The sequence below is a fragment of the Anomaloglossus baeobatrachus genome, chromosome 10, assembly GCF_048569485.1.
Source record: "Anomaloglossus baeobatrachus isolate aAnoBae1 chromosome 10, aAnoBae1.hap1, whole genome shotgun sequence".
NCBI lineage: Eukaryota > Metazoa > Chordata > Amphibia > Anura > Aromobatidae > Anomaloglossus > Anomaloglossus baeobatrachus.
This window is the reverse complement of record NC_134362.1, coordinates 188506561-188529006: the sequence shown is the minus strand read 5'-3', so window position 1 is coordinate 188529006 and position 22446 is coordinate 188506561. Positions and strand designations below refer to the sequence as shown.

Below are 22446 nucleotides of genomic sequence, written 5' to 3'. Positions count from 1 at the left end.
GTGTGCGTGTATGCGATCGGGTGTGTGCGTGTATGCGATCGGGTGTGTGCGTGTATGCGATCGGGTGTGTGCGTGTATGCGATCGGGTGTGTGCGTGTATGCGATCGGGTGTGTGCGTGTATGCGATCGGATGTGTGCGTGTATGCGATCGGGTGTGTGCGTGTATGCGATAGGATGTGTGCGTGTATGCGATCGGGTGTGTGCGTGTATGCGATAGGATGTGTGCGTGTATGCGATAGGATGTGTGCGTGTATGCGATAGGATGTGTGCGTGTATGCGATAGGATGTGTGCGTGTCGGTAGAAGGCAGAGGAGCACTGCGTGCAGCACAGCTGCTGGGACCGCCCACCGGAGGGCACAGGCAGAAGTGGGGTGTGAGTGTATGCGATCAGATGTGTGCATGTATACTGTCTGATGTGTGACTGTGGAGCACGATGGGCGGTGCACAGCATGGGGGATGGAGCACGATGGGGAGTGCGCAGCATGGGGGATGGAGCACGATGGGGGGTGCGCAGCATGGGGGATGGAGCACGATGGGGAGTGCGCAGCATGGGGGATGGAGCACGATGGTGAGTGCGCAGCATAGGGGATGGAGCACGATGGGGAATGTGCAGCATGGGGGATGGAGCACGATGGGGAATGCCCAGCATGGGGGATGGAGCACGATGGGGAGTGCGCAGCATGGGGGATGGAGCACGATGGGGAGTGCGCAGCATGGGGGATGAAGCACGTTTGGGAGTGCGCAGCATGGGGGATGGAGCACGTTGGGGAATGCGCAGCATGGGGGATGGAGCACGATGGGGAGTGCGCAGCATGGGGATGGAGCACGTTTGGGAGTGTGCAGCATGGCGGATGGAGCACGATGGGTGGTGCGCAGCATGAGGGATGGAGCACGATGGGGGGGTGCGCAGCATGGGGGATGGAGCACGATGGGGGTGCGCAGCATGGGGGATGGAGCACGATGGGGGGTGCGCAGCATGGGGGATGGAGCACGATGGGGGGTGCGCAGCATGGGGGATGGAGCACGATGGGGGGTGCACACCTCCCCCCAAAACACACACACACACACACACACACACACACACACCGCCACACACGCACTGCACAACACACTGGGAACCACAAACACTGCCCTACACAGACACCCACACACACAGACAATGCCGCACACACACAACACCCGACACACAAACACCGCGGCACACACAAATATACGCACATGCCGCACAACACACACATTGCACAAAACATACCTCCCACCAAAACACACACACACCCCACACCCACACAAACCGTGCAACACACACACACACACACAACGCTACAGACACACAGCGCTCCACACACAATGCAACACACACAACGCAACACACAAACAACACCGCTCTCACACCCCGCCACACCCAGACAACACCCAGAACATGTACAGCCCCTACACAAACACTTGGTAACTACAGACAACATCTATATATATATATATATATATATATATATATATATATATATATATATATATATATATATATATATAAAACAAAAATCATACATGAACTACACAATACGTAAATTCTAGAATACCCGATGCGTTAGAATCGGGCCACCTTCTAGTATATATATATATATATATATATATATATATATAAATAAAATATATTGTCTTGTTTGACTCTAGCCTACACTATGTGATCAGGAGCGGATGATGGAGGGAGTAGTACAGCCACACAGCGATTGTTTTAATATTGTGATACGTCAATGTATCAAATTTAAAAAATGCAACAATGTATCCTCTTGTGACCACTGTGTATCAGCTGCTGCAGTCTTGGGTTGGCCGTGTTGCCACCTCCCAGGGGCCGGGCGTCTCCACCCAGCGCCGCCTCTCCTGTATAGTAACAGTATCTGTATTCTTCTGAGCAAACAGAGGTCTACAGCCCAGGGCCGGTGTCACTCAGGATGGCAGGTAAGGTATAACAGAGACGTGGACCCCACTATATAACCTCCGCTGACCTCTAATATCCCCCCTGTGTGAGCGCCGCCCCTTTAAGAGTTTCAGGAAGACTGAGGATCTGCTGTTTCATTCCTCCTGCTCTGCGATTTCTTCTTCTTGTCATTTTTCTTCATTTCTTCCATATTCTGAACGATTCTGCGCTCTCTTACGGTTTCTTCCAGGATTATCCGGAGGTCTTGTGCTTTTGGTGACGTTTTTTGGATTCCTTCAGGATTAAATCCTAATGGGAAAAGTGGGAAGAAAGATGAGAGTTGTCTCCTAAGTCTAGATCCGTGTGATGAAGGTCTTATATAGGTTATATACAGAGGGGGATGTGTGCGCAGAGTTCTTGGATTTCGGAGCAGATCACCTGAAAAAAATGCTTAAGGATATGTGCGAAAATTTTCTGCACCAAAAAAAAGCATGGATTTTTGGGGCATTTTTTTTTTTTTTTTTAGTAAATTCAATGCTAAAAACACCGAAAAAAAAAAAGCACCAACAATTGATACGCGTCTTCTTTTTCTGCACTACAAACTGCAAGGAAAAAAAGAAGCAACGTGTGCACAGCACTTCAGAATTGTCATCAATAAGGAGAGATATACAGATTTGGGCACCAAAAACGCATCAAAAACTGCACTGTGTGTACAAGGCCTAAGACTCTTCTCATTCATTTCTATTGTAAAACCACTTTGCTTTTCAGTCTTTTTTGAGTGTTTTTCCCCCCTTCCCTGTATCAGGGTAAAAAAAAATGCACGAAACTTCTTTGAAGCGGATTCTATGGAAATCCACTCCAAGCTAGGCCCTGTCCAATCAGAACGCTGCAAAAAAAAAAAAAGAAAAAAAATACCACTTCCAGAAAAAAAATAATTTTTTTATACCAATATTTCTTATTCAAGATTATCATAAACAGTAAAAAAAAAATCCCACAAAGATACATAAACATAATGATGCAGGTCATACAAAAAACAAACAAACAAACGAAAAAACAACTTATTGGAGAAATGCAAAATTCCGCATCAAAGGAAAGTTTCCTGAAGTTAAGGCCGGTGTCACACTTGTGAGTGACTTATGTGAGAATCGAGTCGCATCACCCAGCACTGCTGAACACTCTCCGGACAGGAGCGTCCTGCTGCATAGAAGTACATGCAGCTGCGCGCTGCTGTCTGGAGTGTGTGCATCCGTGCAGGGTGATGCGACTCGATTCTTGCTGCACGCTCCTGTCTGGAGAGTGTGCAGCCGTGTCGTGTGAGAGTGATGCGACTCGATTCTTGCTGCACACTCCTGTCTGGAGAGTGTGCAGCCGTGCCAGGTGATGCGACTCGATTCTTGCTGCACACTCCTGTCTGGAGAGTGTGCAGCTGTGTCGGGTGATGCGACTCGATTCTTGCTGCACGCTCCTGTCCGGAGAGTGTGCAGCCGTGCCGGATGATGTGGCTCGATTCTTGCTGCACGCTCCTGTCCGGAGAGTGTGCAGCCGTGCCGGGTGATGTGGCTCGATTCTTGCTGCACGCTCCTGTCCGGAGAGTGTGCAGCCGTGTCGGGTGATGAGGCTCGATTCTTGCTGCACGCTCCTGTCTGGAAAGTGTTAAAAAATATACTCTTAAATATATTTTTCTTCAAATACGTAAAAGCGCATGAAAGAAAGGACTTCAAAAATGTAAAAAATAAATGTATTTTATCTATTTAAAAATGGTTGCCAGGGTTCAGTTACAGAAAGGAAAAATAATATACTTTGTCAGCTTACGTAAAAAGAGTTCATTTAGTCCATACTGATCAATGGGAATTCTTCATCCATCTCTCCTTGGGTTCTGAATGGCAAGGCAGGGGATATACCGTAGGCTGGACAGCATGTATTCATCTTGCAACCTCGAGCCTTCTGACAGCTGACAACGTGTAGGAGCGACCACTAGCCCCCTCCATCGTGTGTTATATACCAACTGTTCAATCCATATAGGGTGTTTTAGTTGAACATAGTTCCATATGACATAATCTTCTAGAAGCTACCAGAGGATTTATATATATCCTTCCATGTCAGTACTCAAGTATATTCAATATGGGCATTTTAATATTTATTCCTTATAAACCTTATTAATAACCTATGCCCTCCAACATAAACAGAACTATGAACTTATATGTCCTACTATAAAATATTTGATAACTAGATGTATTAATTTTAGTGCTTTTAACAGAAAGTGTGCAGCCGAGTGGGGTGATGAGGCTCGATTCTTACTGCACGCTTCTGTCCGGAGAGTGTGCAGCCGTGTCGGGTGATGAGGCTCGATTCTTGCTGCACGCTTCTGTCTGGAGAGTGTGCAGCCGTGTCGGGTGATGCGACTCAATTCTTACTGCACGCTCCTGTCTGGAGAGTGTGCAGCCGTGTCGGGTGATGGGGCTCGATTCTTGCTGCACGCTCCTGTCCGGAGAGTGTGCAGCCGTGCCGGGTGATGCGACTCGATTCTTGCTGCACGCTCCTGTCTGGAGAGTGTGCAGCCGTGTCGGGTGATGCGACTCGATTCTTGCTGCACGCTCCTGTCCGGAGAGTGTGCAGCCGTGTCGGGTGATGAGGCTCGATTCTTGCTGCACGCTCCTGTCCGGAGAGTGTGCAGCCGTGCAGGGGGATGCGACTCGATTCTTGCTGCACGCTCTTGTCCGGAGAGTGTGCAGCCGTGCCGGGTGATGGGGCTCGATTCTTGCTGCACGCTCCTGTCCGGAGAGTGTGCAGCCGTGCCGGGTGATGCGTCTCGATTCTTACTGCACGCTCCTGTCCGGAGAGTGTGCAGCCGTGCCGGGTGATGCGTCTCGATTCTTACTGCACGCTCCTGTCCGGAGAGTGTGCAGCCGTGCCGGGTGATGTGGCTCAATTCTTGTCAATTTTCCAGACTATTTTACAGTAGCAGCTTAGCATGCCCGGCACTGACTATTCATGGATTGTTCCTTTTCCCAACCCTTAGGATATACAGAGTTACAGTAAGGGTATGTGCACACAGTGCGGATTTTTAGCACAGTTTTGCAACAATACAGCATGCAAAGTCAATGAGAATCTTGAAGTTTTCTGCACATTTTGCTTTTTTTTCCTTTGCAGATTTGGTGCAGCGTGTCAATTTTTTCGGCGTTTTTCCACCCCAGCAAAGTCGAGGCAAAAATGCGCTTTGTTTTCTGCCAACAGATGCAGATTTGGTGCAGAAATTTCGGCACTAAATATGTGCACATCACCTTAGGCTATATGCTTACGGCACTATGTACCCGCGGATATATTCAACGGTACGTCCGCAGGTTTCCCGCAGCAGCTCCATGGAATCCGCAGCTATACATAGCTACAGGATTCCAGCGAAATATCTGCGGTAAACCTGCGGACATTCGTGCGGTTTACCTGCGGAAGTCCCATCCTCTATCTCCATAGTGGAGGGGCAGGATTTCCGCAGGTAATTCCGCAGGAATAATTGACATGCAGTTACATGCAGCTGTCATCCGTGGCATATTCTGCAGCCGCACATCCTGCAGCATTGATACAGCACTCCCCATGTCCCATAGGATAACATGGGGAGTGTCTGTGCTTGCTAAAATCTGCGGATTTATCTAGAAAATCTGCGTATTTTCCGCAGATAAATCCGCAGGTTTAATCTCCTGTGGGCACATTGCCTGTAGATGCAGTAAAATAAAATTTGCTGCAGTTTTTACACTTGAACCAAATCAAATAAATGTATGAATATTTAGATATTTTCACCCGAAATATCAGGCAAAGCTTTTATTAAATCGCACAAGAGGGATATTATAATGTTATATTGCAAAAATCAAATTGCAACATGTCCCCAGGGATTTTTTGTTTTCTACATCTACCCTGGAAAATAAGACGTCTCTATAGACGCAATTATAGGTGTCCCCTTAAGGAGGGTGAGGCTTCATATGTACGCTAGATTTTTTATATATATATATATATATATAAATATATATATAAATATATATATATATATATATAAATATATATAAATATATATATATATATATAAATATATATATATATATATATATATATATATATAAAAATATATATATATAAATATATATATATATATATAAATATATATATTGTGAGACTGTGACCGGGGTTATCTATGACGGCCGGTATGTCTCGCCCCGGTTGTGCTCACTCCATGATAATCCACTATAGGGTTAATGCTGGTTTCCCTACAGGCTGAAGGGAGGGATAAATAGATTCAGGAACAAGGGCAGGTGTGCCGGGTGTGAGGGGGTGATCACATCTCCCTGAGTTCTCTGCCGGAAAGGCACCTATGTACTATTGTGAACTTTTTCTTTGGAATAAACCGTGTGCTGTGAACCTTGGTGCCTGGATCCCGTGTCTTCTGCAGCGCAGCCGACGACGCTACCTCACATATGGTGGAGAATGCGGGCATGACAGCCGGTGAGGTGTAGCATCCATCCCTGGTGACCCAGCTGCGCATGTCCTGGATTCGAGCGGCTATACTACAGCCCAAACCCAGCGACGCCATGGAGGACATACTAAAGCATTTGGCTCAGGCTAATGCACAGCAGCAACAGACCAATGCACACCTGCTCCAATCCTTGCAAATGCAGGAAAAAAAATTCCAAGAACAGATGGATCAGGCCAATGCACGTCAGCAGCAATCCTTGCAAGTGCACCAAGAACAGATGGAGCAGGCCAATGCACGTCAGCAGCAAGCCTTGCAATTGCAGGAAAAAAGGCACCAAGAACAGATGGTCCTCCTGGCCAAGTCGATCCGTGCCGGACCGGCAGCAACAACCCAGGGACCGGGTGACGACGGCAGCGTCCGGAAAGCGGTGAGACAAGCGTTGCAAAAGATGACCCCGGGTGATGATGTGGAAGCGTTCCTGGCGGTGTTTGAGCGGGTGGCTGAGCGGGAAAAGCTGCCGACCCCGCAGTGGGCTGAGGTATTGTCGCCCTATCTGACGGGGGAACCCCAAAAAGCGTACCTGGACCTCTGTGCCGAGGACGCCATTGACTATGTGACCCTGAAAGCCGAAATACTGGCTCGGTTGGGGGTGAATACCTATGTACGGGCTCAGCGGGTAAATCAGTGGTTCTATGAGGAAGCCAAACCCATACGCTCACAGGCCTATGACTTGTTACATCTTGTAAAAAAGTGGTTGCAGCCTGACACTCTGAGCCCGGCGCAAATGGTGGAAAGGGTAGTAGTGGATCGTTTTGTGCGCACTTTACCCGTCACCGTTCAACGGTGGGTCGGACAGGGTGACCCGAGTACCCTGGACCAATTAGTGTCCCTAGTAGAGCGGCATGTGGCTACGCAGGACTTGATACGGGACACTGAGACTTTGCGTACCGCCCGTCGGTCCGGCCCCTCCAAGCCTAGGGCCAAGGACTCACCGCTGACACCGGTGCGGGAGTCCGCTACCGTCCCGTCTGAAGCCGCACCCTCCGTCCCTGAGGTCCGGAAAACTATGTACCCTAAACGACAACTCGTCAAGGGGGTGTCCTTCCCTATTAGATGTTGGCGGTGCCAGCGGGTGGGACATATGGAAGCCCAGTGTCCACTCACCACGGAGCCCATGGATTGTGGGGTTACCCGGCGGGGTTCAATGTATGCTCAGGTGGTGTGTACCGCTGACCTGGTCTACCCAGAGACTGAGCCCCACTTGTGCCAAATTCAGGTGAATGGATGTCCGGTTACAGGCTTGTTGGATTCCGGAAGCTTAGTGACCCTTGTGCGATCAACCCTAAGGGCTAAAGTAAAGGCCACAGGACGTACCGTGGGGGTGGTTTGCATACATGGGGACCGCCGAGACTATCCCACGGGGATAGTCACCATCACAGCACCTTGCGGTCAGGTGCAACATGAGGTGGGACTTATTAATACTCTTCCCTATGATGTGATCCTAGGAAGGGATCTGCCCTATTTTTGGACTTTATGGAAGGGACCTCCTAAGTCCCCTCAGATATTGGTCAGTCCGGGACCTGAGCCCTACAATCCTGAATCCGGGACGCCTGCCGTAGGGGTCCCCATGATAGGGACAGGATGTGAACCTGATAGGTCGCCCCTAGAGGTATTGGCAGGAGAGGCTGAGACGGTCGAGCCCATCCCGGAGTTGGAGGCGTCCCCGGATACGTTTGGGACAGCCCAACTCCAGGACCCTACATTAATACATGCCCGGAGTCGGGTGACAGTAGTTGACGGGGTGGCACAGCTGCCTGGTGCCCAGGTAAGATACCCCCATTTCGCTCTTAAGCAGGATTTACTCTACCGGGTAGATGAAATACGGGGCGTAGGGGTAGAGCAGTTGGTGGTGCCCCAGCCGTATCGCCGGCGGGTCCTCGACTTGGCTCATAAACACCTGATGAGTGGTCACCTAGGGGTCAAGAAAACGCAGGAGCGAATATTGCAAAGGTTCTATTGGCCCGGGGTCTTTGGGGAGGTAAAACGGTTCTGCGAAACCTGCCCGGAGTGTCAGCTTACCGCACCCCTGACCCACTTTCGCAGTCCGTTGGTACCGTTACCCATTATAGAAGTCCCCTTTGAACGGATAGGGATGGATCTGGTGGGGCCCCTCGTAAAGTCTGCTCGAGGGCACCAGCATATCCTAGTGATCGTTGACTATGCCACCCGGTATCCAGAGGCGATACCTCTCAGACATACTGCAGCCAAGCTTATAGCTCGGGAGTTGTTTGCTGTGTTCTGCCGGGTGGGGTTGCCCAAGGAGATCCTTACGGATCAGGGGACCCCATTCATGTCTAAAGTGACCAAAGAGCTATGCCGGCTACTCCAGATCAAGCAGTTGCGTACGTCTGTGTATCATCCTCAGACTGATGGTTTAGTGGAACGATTCAATAAAACCCTGAAAACCATGCTCAAAAGGGTGATTTCCAAAGATGGGAAAGACTGGGATATGATGCTTCCCTATTTGATGTTTGCCATACGAGAGGTGCCACAGGCATCCACGGGGTTTTCGCCTTTTGAATTGCTATACGGGCGACATCCCCGGGGATTGTTGGACCTGGCAAAAGAAACCTGGGAGCAGGAGCCCACCCCCCATAAAAGTGTGATTGAACACATTTTGGGTATGCAGAACCGCATAAGCGCGGTCATGCCAATTGTGAAGGAGCATTTACAGGAGGCTCAGGCCGCGCAAAGCGGCCGCTACAATAGACAAGCCACCGTGCGGACCTTTAAACCCGGGGATCGGGTGTTGGTATTGATTCCCACGGCGGAGAGTAAATTCCTGGCTCAGTGGCAAGGCCCCTACGAGATAAAGGAAAGAGTCGGGGTGGTTAACTATAAAGTATTGCAGCCCGGTAGGCGGAAACCTGAACAAATATACCATGTCAACCTATTAAAACCTTGGCAGGAACGGGAAAACCTGATGGCTGTTTTTTCCCCACCTCCCTCCTCTTCGGGTCGTTCACATCCGGCTCCAGCGACCTCCGGAGAGGACGAACCGGAAGTAAGGATTGGAGAAGCCCTCACCAAGACTCAGAGGCGAGAGGCCAGACGGTTGGTTCAGCAGAACCCCGATGTCTTCTCCGAGCTGCCCGGTAGGACCAGTCTGATACGACATGATATTGTCACCGAGCCCCACCTGAAGGTACGCCTGAAGTCATACCGAGTACCGGAGGCTCGACGACAAGCCATATCGGAGGAAGTAAAGACAATGTTACGCCTGGGGGTCATCGAAAAATCCCGGAGTGAATGGGCTAGTCCGATTGTCCTAATACCAAAACCCGATGGCTCCTTAAGGTTCTGCAATGACTTTAGGAGATTGAACGAAATATCCAAGTTCGATCTCTACCCCATGCCCCGGGTGGATGAGCTGATTGATAGGCTGGGACAGGCGCGATATTTTACCACGCTCGACCTGACCAAGGGGTACTGGCAGGTGCCACTAACGGAGTCCGCCAAGGAGAAAACCGCTTTTGTTACGCCGGAGGGTCTCTTCCACTATGTTGTCTTGCCTTTTGGGTTACATGGCGCTCCGGCCACGTTCCAGAGGTTGATGGACTTAGTGCTGGAACCCCACCAGGCATATGCATCAGCGTACCTTGATGACATCATTATTTACAGCTCCGAATGGCAGACTCACTTGGAACAGGTACAAGCGGTGGTGGACGCGCTTCGAACAGCCGGATTGACAGCCAATCCCAAGAAATGTGCATTGGGACTCACGGAAGCCCGCTACTTGGGCTACGTGATAGGCCAAGGAGTGATTAAGCCCCAAATTAACAAGGTCGAGGCGATCCAGAAGTGGCCTAGACCCCTGACCACGAAGCAGGTTAGGGCCTTCCTGGGTATCGTGGGGTACTACAGGAGGTTTGTAAAAGATTTTGCGGGACTATCAGCCCCCTTGACGGACCTTCTCAAAGGCAAGAAGTCCGTCATGGTGCGCTGGACTCCGCAGGCCGAGGACTCCTTCCGGGCCCTGAAGGAGGTCCTGTGCGGACAGCCCGTTCTGGTCAACCCTGATTTCCGGAAGGAGTTCATAGTACAGACTGACGCCTCGGAGGTCGGCCTGGGGGCAGTGCTGTCTCAGGTGGTTCAGGGGGAGGAACACCCCGTCACCTTCTTAAGTAGGAAGCTCACCCCTCCCGAGCGGAATTATAGCGTAGTGGAGAAGGAGTGCCTGGCGATCAAGTGGGCCTTGGAGTCCCTACGCTATTACCTGCTGGGACGTCAGTTTCGCTTGGTGACGGATCACTCTCCACTGGTCTGGATGAGGTCCGCCAAGGAACGGAATGCCCGGGTTACCCGGTGGTTCCTTTCTCTGCAGAACTTCCGGTTTACGGTTGAACACCGGGCCGGTAGGTTACAGGGCAACGCCGATGCCTTGTCCCGCGGCCCGTGTTTGATGGCAGGAGTTCAACCCCGCACGCTTGAACTGAGGGGGGGGGTATGTGAGACTGTGACCGGGGTTATCTATGACGGCCGGTATGTCTCGCCCCGGTTGTGCTCACTCCATGATAATCCACTATAGGGTTAATGCTGGTTTCCCTACAGGCTGAAGGGAGGGATAAATAGATTCAGGAACAAGGGCAGGTGTGCCGGGTGTGAGGGGGTGATCACATCTCCCTGAGTTCTCTGCCGGAAAGGCACCTATGTACTATTGTGAACTTTTTCTTTGGAATAAACCGTGTGCTGTGAACCTTGGTGCCTGGATCCCGTGTCTTCTGCAGCGCAGCCGACGACGCTACCTCACAATATATATATATAAATATATATATATATATATATATATATATATAAATATATATATATATATATATAAATATATATATATAGTAGAAGAAAACAAATGGTTCATTGGACGCGGTTGTGACTCGTCGTGTATGCACCATCTCCATTACAAACTCCGCAGCATAAAGTGACATTGTGTAGCAGTGATCAATCTGTGCACCATGTGGATGATATTTTGTTAAAAAAAAAAAGTACAATGAAACGTTCTGCAATTTCTAGACCAGGTTGTTTCAATTCTTTAGACATTTTTTAAGATCTCTGCTTGCTGGCTGTGATCAAGGACATCCTGGTTTATAAGTGCAGATCTAATAACACATTTATTTAGAAAAAAACTAACTGGGATCTGTTTATTGCATATACTGTAGTAATAGGGAAAATCAGTATGCTTACGCAAAATTGTATACCACCGCAATTGGTCGCCACAAATAGTACAGCACCACAATTGGTTGGCGTAAATTGTATACCACCATGACACAGGTATTCTTGGCACCAATGCAGGCAAATCTGAATACTCAGATACATGACTAGTGTTAGATAACAAAGCTGAGCTACATACTCTTGTATGTTCTTCAATTTTGGGATGACGAGGACATAAATTGACTAATCCTGCAGATTTGAAACCCGGCGCATTTCGATCTTTGCTAGCAATGCTACTCTGGATTTTGCCCTTTTTGTCCTGTGAAATCCACAGTAGTACACAGGCCTTAGGTATCACTGGAGAAAGTCTGCATTGTAAATGCCCTCTGGTAAAATACCCAAGGCCATGCTACTAAAGTTAAGAGCTGTATTTTCTTTTTTTTTCCCTAGAAAATCTACATTTAAGGCTGAGTTCACAAGTCCAGAAATCATCTTGGCTTGTGTTTGTGGTTCTGTTCTGATCTACGTTTTCTTAACCTCGGACCATTGTTTGACTCCTTTCTACCCGCTCCCTGTTCTTGTTGTTACCTCCTGGCTTCTGACCTTGGACCATTACCTGACCACGTCTCTGCCCGCTCCCTGTTCTTGTGGTTACCTCTTGGCTTCTGACCTCTTACCATGAAAATCCACTGACCTAGTTATTGGCACTATATGGGAAAAATCCTTGGCTTGCTGCACAGAGATGGGCACTGGGCCACCTGCGATGGTCCCAATAACTGAACTACTTCCCCCACTACCCTTGTTACTGTCATGGCGGACACAGAGCAAAGAGCAAAATATGGGCCCATCAAAATGCACAATTCTGCCGGCTTTGGAGGTAGAAGTGGCCCCCTTCTCTCTTGGGCCCCTGTGCAGCTGCACTGGTTGCACCAATGATTTTTCCACCCCTACATGGCGGCTACAAGAAGCCTCCCCTAGATCACTGAACAGAGGTCTACATAACTCGTATTGAGCTTGATCCATATGGCACAGGTCCATTTCATTCAATCAATATTGACTCATTCCGGGGCAGGGAGACTGGTTCATTCTACTACCTACTCATTGTGTATCCTCGTTAATCCATGTAGGCAGAATGCAGGGTGGTTCAGTGTATTCCATAGTCACACACCCCTGCAACTTTATCTATGGACCGCCAACGGTTCCAACTCCCTTCCCTTTTAATTTTACCCTGGCGCGTGATCACCCTCCGCCTCCCGGCAAAGGAATTCTGCTTAATTCTTGCCGAGTGATAAGGATTAGCTCACACATGTTGTAAACTATTACAATAGCACCGAGCCTCTCTCTTTTTTTTTTATTGGATGCACTTTCTAAAACTCATCCATTGTCCTCTCTGGGCATGTCCCCCCTCCCCCCACACACCCACACCCCATATATTCCTACAGTGGGAACATCCTGGGGTTAGTCACCTAGTTCCAGTTGTCCCCAATGTTGCATCCAGGCCTGGGTGCCCTAATGTCCAATTCTAGATGATGGTAAATAAGTTTGTGGGGCTGTAGTGCACATTTTGCAGGTCGTCCTAGACCTTAAGGAAGACCGATCCCTTCTCATATTTATTTATTTACTAAATTTGTTAACCGCTCTTCTACAAGTTTCCTATATTTATATGGCACATAGAAAATTATAGTCAATCTTAATCACTTGGGTGTGAATCCTTGATTACACTGGACGAAGTAAATGCAAAAGGTATAACTTAAAGGGGGTCTGTCAGTTGCCGTAAATATGTAATTTCTTTACCTGATATAAATACCGCCATTCTTCTGAATCCGGCGATGTTTTTCTTTTGTTCCTACGCCTCTCTGTTCCTGAGATATGGCCCCTTCTTTCCTCTATTTAAATTTGCTTGTTTTTTTTTTTTGTTTCAAGTGGGCGTCGTCCACAGCTGTTTTGGGCCACACCCACTTAGCTAAAAACACTAGATTTACATACAGGGAAGAGGAGGTGATATCTCAGGAATGGAGAGGAGTAGGAACAAAAGAAAAACATCTCTGGATTCAGGAGAAGAGCGGCATTTACACCAGGTAAAGAAATTACATATTTACGGAAAATGACAGATCTCCTTTAAGTTATACTTTTTGCATGTACCGCTTCTGGTGTAATGGGGGTTCGCACCCAAGTGATTAACATAGAAAATTAGAGTCAATGTGCCATATAAATATAGGAAACCTGAAGAAGAGCGGCTATCAAATACCCTTGTATTATCAGCACTTATAAAGTTACTGTGTTTGATGTACAATAACAAGAAACTCCACCCTAGGTTACTTACAAGGTAAAGTGCAAAAATTACTCTCTGCTCCCTATGAAGAGTCACTCCCTGCCATCCATGGTAAAGTTCATATATTGCCACAACTCTGAACTCCACAACCGTAACAATATAGTTTCCTAATAGAATCCTAATGTTCCATGTATATATGTAATGTACATTCTTTACATAGATGGGGATGAAGAGAATGTTACTATATACAAAAGTGCACCCAATAATCCATACATCTGGGGCCATGATGTAAACGTCCTCATGTTTTAACAATTGCTAAAACTATATTAATTTTACATATTATATATATATATATATATATATATATATATAGATAGATAGATAGATAGATAGATAGATAGATAGAGATAACACAGGGTCCAGCATTCGGAATAGGGGATGTCACAGATCACAACCTTATCCTGTACAATGACTGATAACACCTCTATATACAGAATATATCTCCTTTTGAGGATGGTGGATTCTGTGTTGTCAGAGCTTACCTCCGCTCCCTCTCTGCAAAATTTCTCATATCATATCATGCTCAAAAAAATCTTTAGGAGTCACAAAGTCAGAAAAGGTCTATTGTTACATGACAAGTATATGTTTAATATTACACATATTTGGCCAGTGTGAAAATTACAAGAGATATTATATATATATATATATATACTGTATATATATATACAGTATATATATACATAGATAAATATATATATCTATATCTATGTATATACTGTATATATATATATATATACAGTGTGTACATATATACAGTATATATATATACATATATTATACACAGTATACACAGTATATATACAGTATGTGTGTGTGTGTGTGTGTATATATATATATATATATATATATATATATATACACACAGTATATATACAGTGTGTATATATATATATATATATATACACAGTATATATACAGTATATATATATATATATATATATATTATATAGCGGTGTTATAAGTCATTGTACAGGAGGGGGAGGTGAGATGTAACACCACCTATTGTGAATGATGGATCCTGTGTTTTATACTGTGTATAAAGGTGTCGATAGTCATTCTACAGGAGGAGGAGGTGAGCTGTGACATCCCCTATTCTGAATGCTGGATCCTGTGTTATCTACTGTATATACAGGTTTTATTAGTCAATGTACAGGAGGGGAGGGGAGCTGTGATATCACCTATTGTGAATAGGTGGAGCCTGGGTTATCTACTATATATAGAGTGATCATTGGTTACCTCCTGTATTGTACTCCAGAGCTGCACTCACTATTCTGCTTGTGCAGTCACTGTGTACATACATTACTTAACCTCTATTATTGTCCAGCATAATGTTTAGAAATCTGAGTTATGATAAATGTTGGTATTTTAGGTAATTTAGGAATGTGGTTGCTTCAGAGTATGTGCCATGAAGATGGTGTTGGGTGATATAATGTCTCTATTCTACGATCTGATTGTTTCTTGGTAAATGTTCCCGTTCAGGTAAACGCGCTCTGGTGGTTCTGGCTCATCCGGAGCGGACATCCTTTAATTATGCAATGAAGGAGGCGGCTGTGCGAGCTCTGGAGAAGAAGGGATGGGAGGTCGCAGTCTCTGATCTTTACTCCATGAAGTTCAACCCCCTAGTGTCCAGAGAGGATATTACAGGTATATAACCATAGCAGTAACGAGGCTGTTGTGGTAAAATACCATATATTACATTTATTATGGAAAATGATTCAGAATGTGCGGGGTCTGTCGCTCTCTACCTGTCCTCCATGTGTAGTGTGGGGTCTGTCGCTCTCTACCTGTCCTCCATGTGTAGTGTGGGGTCTGTCGCTCTCTACCTGTCCTCCATGTGTAGTGCGGGGTCTGTCGCTCTCTACCTGTCCTCCATGTGTAGTGCGGGGTCTGTCGCTCTCTACCTGTCCTCCATGTGTAGTGCGGGGTCTGTCGCTCTCTACCTGTCCTCCATGTGTAGTGTGGGGTCTGTCACTCTCTACCTGTCCTCCATGTGTAGTGTGGGGTTTGTCACTCTCTACCTGATCTCCATGTGTAGTGCGGGGTTTGTCGCTCTCTACCTGTCCTCCATGTGTAGTGCGGGGTCTGTCACTCTCTACCTGTCCTCCATGTGTAGTGCGGGGTCTGTCACTCTCTACCTGTCCTCCATGTGTAGTGCGGGGTCTGTCGCTCTCTACCTGTCCTCCATGTGTAGTGCGGGGTCTGTCGCTCTCTACCTGTCCTCCATGTGTAGTGCGGGGTCTGTCGCTCTCTACCTGTCCTCCATGTGTAGTGCGGGGTCTGTCACTCTCTACCTGTCCTCCATGTGTAGTGCGGGGTCTGTCGCTCTCTACCTGTCCTCCATGTGTAGTGCGGGGTCTGTCGCTCTCTACCTGCCCTCCATGTGTAGTGCGGGGTTTGTCACTCTCTACCTGTCCTCCATGTGTAGTGTGGGGTCTGTCGCTCTCTCCGTGTCCTACATGTGTAGTGCGGGGTCTGTCACTCTCTACCTGTCCTCCATGTGTAGTGTGGGGTCTGTCACTCTCTACCTGTCCTCCATATGTAGTGCGGGGTCTGTCACTCTCTACCTGTCCTCCATGTGTAGTGCAGGGTCTGTTTCTCTCTACCTGTCCTCCACGTGTAGTGCGGGGTCTGTCGCTCTGCTCTCTACCTGTCCTCCACGTGTAGTGTGGGGTCTGTCCCTCTCTACCTGTCCTCCACGTGTAGTGTGGGGTCTGTCACTCTCTACCTGTCCTCCATATGTAGTGCGGGGTCTGTCACTCTCTACCTGTCCTCCATGTGTAGTGCGGGGTCTGTCGCTCTGCTCTCTACCTGTCCTCCACGTGTAGTGTGGGGTCTGTCACTTTCTACCTGTCCTCCATGTGTAGTGGGGGGTCTGTCACTCTCTACCTGTCCTCCACGTGTAGTGTGGGGTCTGTCGCTCTCTACCTGTCCTCCATGTGTAGTGCGGGGTGTGTCGCTCTCTACCTGTCCTCCATGTGTAGTGCGGGGTCTGTCGCTCTCTACCTGTCCTCCACGTGTAGTGTGGGGTCTGTCCCTCTCTACCTGTCCTCCACGTGTAGTGTGGGGTCTGTCCCTCTCTACCTGTCCTCCACGTGTAGTGCGGGGTCTGTCGCTCTGCTCTCTACCTGTCCTCCACGTGTAGTGTGGGGTCTGTCACTTTCTACCTGTCCTCCACGTGTAGTGTGGGGTCTGTCCCTCTCTACCTGTCCTCCACGTGTAGTGTGGGGTCTGTCCCTCTCTACCTGTCCTCCATGTGTAGTGTGGGGTCTGTCCCTCTCTACCTGTCCTCCATGTGTAGTGTGGGGTCTGTCACTCTCTACCTGTCCTCCATGTGTAGTGTGGGGTCTGTCACTCTCTACCTGTCCTCCATGTGTAGTGCGGGGTCTGTCGCTCTCTACCTGTCCTCCATGTGTAGTGTGGGATCTGTCACTCTCTACCTGTCCTCCATGTGTAGTGCAGGGTCTGTCACTCTCTACCTGTCCTCCATGTGTAGTGTGGGGTCTGTCACTCTCTACCTGTCCTCCACGTGTAGTGCGGGGTCTGTCACTCTCTACCTGTCCTCCACGTGTAGTGCGGGGCCTTTCACTCTCTACCTGTCCTCCATGTGTAGTGGGGGGTCTGTCACTCTCTACCTGTCCTCCATGTGTAGTGGGGGGTCTGTCACTCTCTACCTGTCCTCCATGTGTAGTGCGGGGTCTGTCGCTCTCTACCTGCCCTCCATGTATAGTGCGGGGTTTGTCACTCTCTACCTGTCCTCCATGTGTAGTGTGGGGTCTGTCGCTCTCTCCGTGTCCTACATGTGTAGTGCGGGGTCTGTCGCTCTCTACCTGTCCTCCATGTGTAGTGCGGGGTCTGTCGCTCTCTACCTGTCCTCCATGTGTAGTGCGGGGTCTGTCGCTCTCTACCTGTCCTCCATGTGTAGTGCGGGGTCTGTCCCTCTCTACCTGTCCTCCATGTGTAGTGCGGGGTCTGTCACTCTCTACCTGTCCTCCATGTGTAGTGTGGGGTCTGTCACTCTCTACCTGTCCTCCATGTGTAGTGTGGGGTCTGTCCCTCTCTACCTGTCCTCCATGTGTAGTGTGGGGTCTGTCCCTCTCTACCTGTCCTCCATGTGTAGTGCGGGGTCTGTCACTCTCTACCTGTCCTCCACGTGTAGTGCGGGGTCTGTCACTCTCTACCTGTCCTCCACGTGTAGTGTGGGGTCTGTCACTCTCTACCTGTCCTCCACGTGTAGTGTGGGGTCTGTCGCTCTCTACCTGTCCTCCTTGTGTAGTGCGGGGTCTGTCGCTCTCTACCTGTCCTCCATGTGTAGTGTGGGGTCTGTCGCTCTCTACCTGTCCTCCATGTGTAGTGCGGGGTCTGTCGCTCTCTACCTGCCCTCCATGTGTAGTGCGGGGTTTGTCACTCTCTACCTGTCCTCCATGTGTAGTGTGGGGTCTGTCGCTCTCTCCGTGTCCTACATGTGTAGTGCGGGGTCTGTCACTCTCTACCTGTCCTCCATGTGTAGTGTGGGGTCTGTCACTCTCTACCTGTCCTCCATATGTAGTGCGGGGTCTGTCACTCTCTACCTGTCCTCCATGTGTAGTGCAGGGTCTGTTTCTCTCTACCTGTCCTCCACGTGTAGTGTGGGGTCTGTCCCTCTCTACCTGTCCTCCACGTGTAGTGTGGGGTCTGTCCCTCTCTACCTGTCCTCCATGTGTAGTGCGGGGTCTGTCACTCTCTACCTGTCCTCCATGTGTAGTGCGGGGTTTGTCACTCTCTCCCTGTCCTCCATGTGTAGTGCGGGGTCTGTCACTCTCTACCTGTCCTCCATGTGTAGTGGGGGGTCTGTCACTCTCTACCTGTCCTCCATGTGTAGTGCGGGGTCTGTCGCTCTCTCCGTGTCCTCCATGTGTAGTGCGGGGTCTGTCGCTCTCTACCTGCCCTCCATGTATAGTGCGGGGTTTGTCACTCTCTACCTGTCCTCCATGTGTAGTGTGGGGTCTGTCGCTCTCTCCGTGTCCTACATGTGTAGTGCGGGGTCTGTCACTCTCTACCTGTCCTCCATGTGTAGTGTGGGGTCTGTCACTCTCTACCTGTCCTCCATATGTAGTGCGGGGTCTGTCACTCTCTACCTGTCCTCCATGTGTAGTGCAGGGTCTGTTTCTCTCTACCTGTCCTCCACGTGTAGTGCGGGGTCTGTCGCTCTGCTCTCTACCTGTCCTCCACGTGTAGTGTGGGATCTGTCACTTTCTACCTGTCCTCCACGTGTAGTGTGGGGTCTGTCCCTCTCTACCTGTCCTCCATGTGTAGTGCGGGGTCTGTCACTCTCTACCTGTCCTCCATGTGTAGTGCGGGGTCTGTCACTCTCTACCTGTCCTCCATGTGTAGTGCAGGGTCTGTTTCTCTCTACCTGTCCTCCACGTGTAGTGCGGGGTCTGTCGCTCTGCTCTCTACCTGTCCTCCACGTGTAGTGTGGGATCTGTCACTTTCTACCTGTCCTCCACGTGTAGTGTGGGGTCTGTCCCTCTCTACCTGTCCTCCACGTGTAGTGTGGGGTCTGTCCCTCTCTACCTGTCCTCCATGTGTAGTGCGGGGTCTGTCACTCTCTACCTGTCCTCCATGTGTAGTGCGGGGTTTGTCACTCTCTCCCTGTCCTCCATGTGTAGTGCGGGGTCTGTCACTCTCTACCTGTCCTCCATGTGTAGTGGGGGGTCTGTCACTCTCTACCTGTCCTCCATGTGTAGTGCGGGGTCTGTCGTTCTCTCCGTGTCCTCCATGTGTAGTGTGGGGTCTGTCATTCTCTACGTGTCCTCTATGTGTAGTGTGGGGTCTGTCACTCTCTACCTGTCCTCCATGTGTAGTGCGGGGTCTGTCACTCTCTACCTGTCCTCCACGTGTAGTGCGGGGTCTGTCACTCTCTACCTGTCCTCCACGTGTAGTGTGGGGTCTGTCGCTCTCTACCTGTCCCCCATGTGTAGTGGGGGGTCTGTCACTCTCTACCTGTCCTCCATGTGTAGTGTGGGGTCTGTCGCTCTCTACCTGTCCTCCATGTGTAGTGTGGGGTCTGTCGCTCTCTACCTGTCCTCCTTGTGTAGTGCGGGGTCTGTCGCTCTCTACCTGTCCTCCATGTGCAGTGTGGGGTCTGTCCCTCTCTACCTGTCCTCCATGTGTAGTGTGGGGTCTGTCCCTCTCTACCTGTCCTCCATGTGTAGTGCGGGGTCTGTCACTCTCTACCTGTCCTCCACGTGTAGTGCGGGGTCTGTCACTCTCTACCTGTCCTCCACGTGTAGTGTGGGGTCTGTCACTCTCTACCTGTCCTCCACGTGTAGTGTGGGGTCTGTCGCTCTCTACCTGTCCTCCTTGTGTAGTGCGGGGTCTGTCGCTCTCTACCTGTCCTCCATGTGTAGTGCGGGGTCTGTCGCTCTCTACCTGTCCTCCATGTGTAGTGCGAGGTCTGTCACTCTCTACCTGTCCTCCATGTGTAGTGCGAGGTCTGTCACTCTCTACCTGTCCTCCTTGTGTAGTGTGGGGTCTGTCGCTCTCTACCTGTCCTCCATGTGTAGTGGGGGGGTCTGTCACTCTCTACTTGTCCTCCACGTGTAGTGCGGGGTCTGTCGCTCTCTCCGTGTCCTCCATGTGTAGTGCGGGGTCTGTCGCTCTCTACCTGTCCTCCATGTGTAGTGCGGGGTCTGTTGCTCTCTACCTGTCCTCCATGTGTAGTGCGGGGTCTGTCGCTCTCTACCTGTCCTTCATGTGTAGTGGGTGGGTCTGTCACTCTCTTCTTGTCCCCCATGTGTAGTGCGGGGTCTGTCACTCTCTACTTGGCCCCCATGTGTAGTGTGGGGTCTGTCGCTCTCTACCTGTCCTCCATCTGTAGTGTGGGGTCTGTCACTCTCTACCTGTCCTCCATGTGTAGTGTGGGGTCTGTCACTCTCTACCTGTCCTCCATGTGTAGTGTGGGGTCTGTCACTCTCTACCTGTCTTCCATGTGTAGTGCGGGGTCTGTCACTCTCTACCTGATCTCCATGTGTAGTGCGGGGTCTTTCACTCTCTACCTGTCCTCCATGTGTAGTGTGGGGTCTGTCACTCTCTACCTGTCTTCCATGTGTAGTGCGGGGTCTGTCACTCTCTACCTGTCCTCCATGTGTAGTGCGGGGTCTGTCCCTCTCTACCTGTCCTCCATGTGTAGTGCGGGGTCTGTCGCTCTCTACCTGTCCTCCACGTGTAGTGCGGGGTCTGTCACTCTCTACCTGTCCTCCACGTGTAGTGCGGGGTCTGTCACTCTCTACCTGTCCTCCACGTGTAGTGTGGGGTCTGTCGCTCTCTACCTGTCCTCCTTGTGTAGTGCGGGGTCTGTCGCTCTCTACCTGTCCTCCATGTGTAGTGCGGGGTCTGTCACTCTCTACCTGTCCTCCACGTGTAGTGCGGGGTCTGTCACTCTCTACTTGTCCTCCACGTGTAGTGCGGGGTCTGTCACTTTCTACCTGTCCTCCATGTGTAGTGTGGGGTCTGTCACTCTCTACGTGTCCTACATGTGTAGTGTGGGGTCTGTCCCTCTCTACCTGTCCTCCATGTGTAGTGCGGGGTCTGTCGCTCTCTACCTGTCCTCCACGTGTAGTGCGGGGTCTGTCACTCTCTACCTGTCCTCCACGTGTAGTGCGGGGTCTGTCACTCTCTACCTGTCCTCCACATGTAGTGTGGGGTCTGTCACTCTCTACCTGTCCTCCATGTGTAGTGCGGGGTCTGTCACTCTCTACCTGTCCTCCATGTGTAGTGCGGGGTCTGTCACTCTCTACCTGTCCTCCACGTGTAGTGCGGGGTCTGTCACTCTCTACCTGTCCTCCACATGTAGTGTGGGGTCTGTCACTCTCTACCTGTCCTCCACATGTAGTGTGGGGTCTGTCACTCTCTACCTGTCCTCCATGTGTAGTGCGGGGTCTGTCACTCTCTACCTGTCCTCCACGTGTAGTGCGGGGTCTGTCACTCTCTACCTGTCCTCCACGTGTAGTGTGGGGTCTGTCGCTCTCTACCTGTCCTCCTTGTGTAGTGCGGGGTCTGTCGCTCTCTACCTGTCCTCCATGTGTAGTGCGGGGTCTGTCACTCTCTACCTGTCCTCCACGTGTAGTGCGGGGTCTGTCACTCTCTACTTGTCCTCCACGTGTAGTGCGGGGTCTGTCACTTTCTACCTGTCCTCCATGTGTAGTGTGGGGTCTGTCACTCTCTACGTGTCCTACATGTGTAGTGTGGGGTCTGTCCCTCTCTACCTGTCCTCCATGTGTAGTGCGGGGTCTGTCGCTCTCTACCTGTCCTCCACGTGTAGTGCGGGGTCTGTCACTCTCTACCTGTCCTCCACGTGTAGTGCGGGGTCTGTCACTCTCTACCTGTCCTCCACATGTAGTGTGGGGTCTGTCACTCTCTACCTGTCCTCCATGTGTAGTGCGGGGTCTGTCACTCTCTACCTGTCCTCCATGTGTAGTGTGGGGTCTGTCACTCTCTACCTGTCCTCCATGTGTAGTGTGGGGTCTGTCACTCTCTACCTTTCCTCCATGTGTA

At 49.9% G+C, this 22446-nt stretch overlaps 2 protein-coding genes across 2 annotated transcripts in view; one reads left to right on the top strand and one right to left on the bottom strand.

The window, feature by feature from the left end:
* The window catches only part of UTP4 (UTP4 small subunit processome component), a 480982-nt gene that overhangs the window by 294640 nt on the left and 163896 nt on the right, over positions 1-22446 (bottom strand). The gene's annotated exons all lie outside the window — the stretch shown is intronic.
* Positions 1846-22446, top strand: part of LOC142254756 (NAD(P)H dehydrogenase [quinone] 1-like) — a 128946-nt gene continuing 108345 nt past the window's right edge. The window contains exons 1-2 of the mRNA XM_075326022.1: positions 1846-1956; positions 15391-15555. Coding sequence (XP_075182137.1) covers positions 1950-1956; positions 15391-15555 — 172 coding nt within the window. The 5' untranslated portion in view covers positions 1846-1949. The remainder of the gene's footprint in view (positions 1957-15390; positions 15556-22446) is intronic.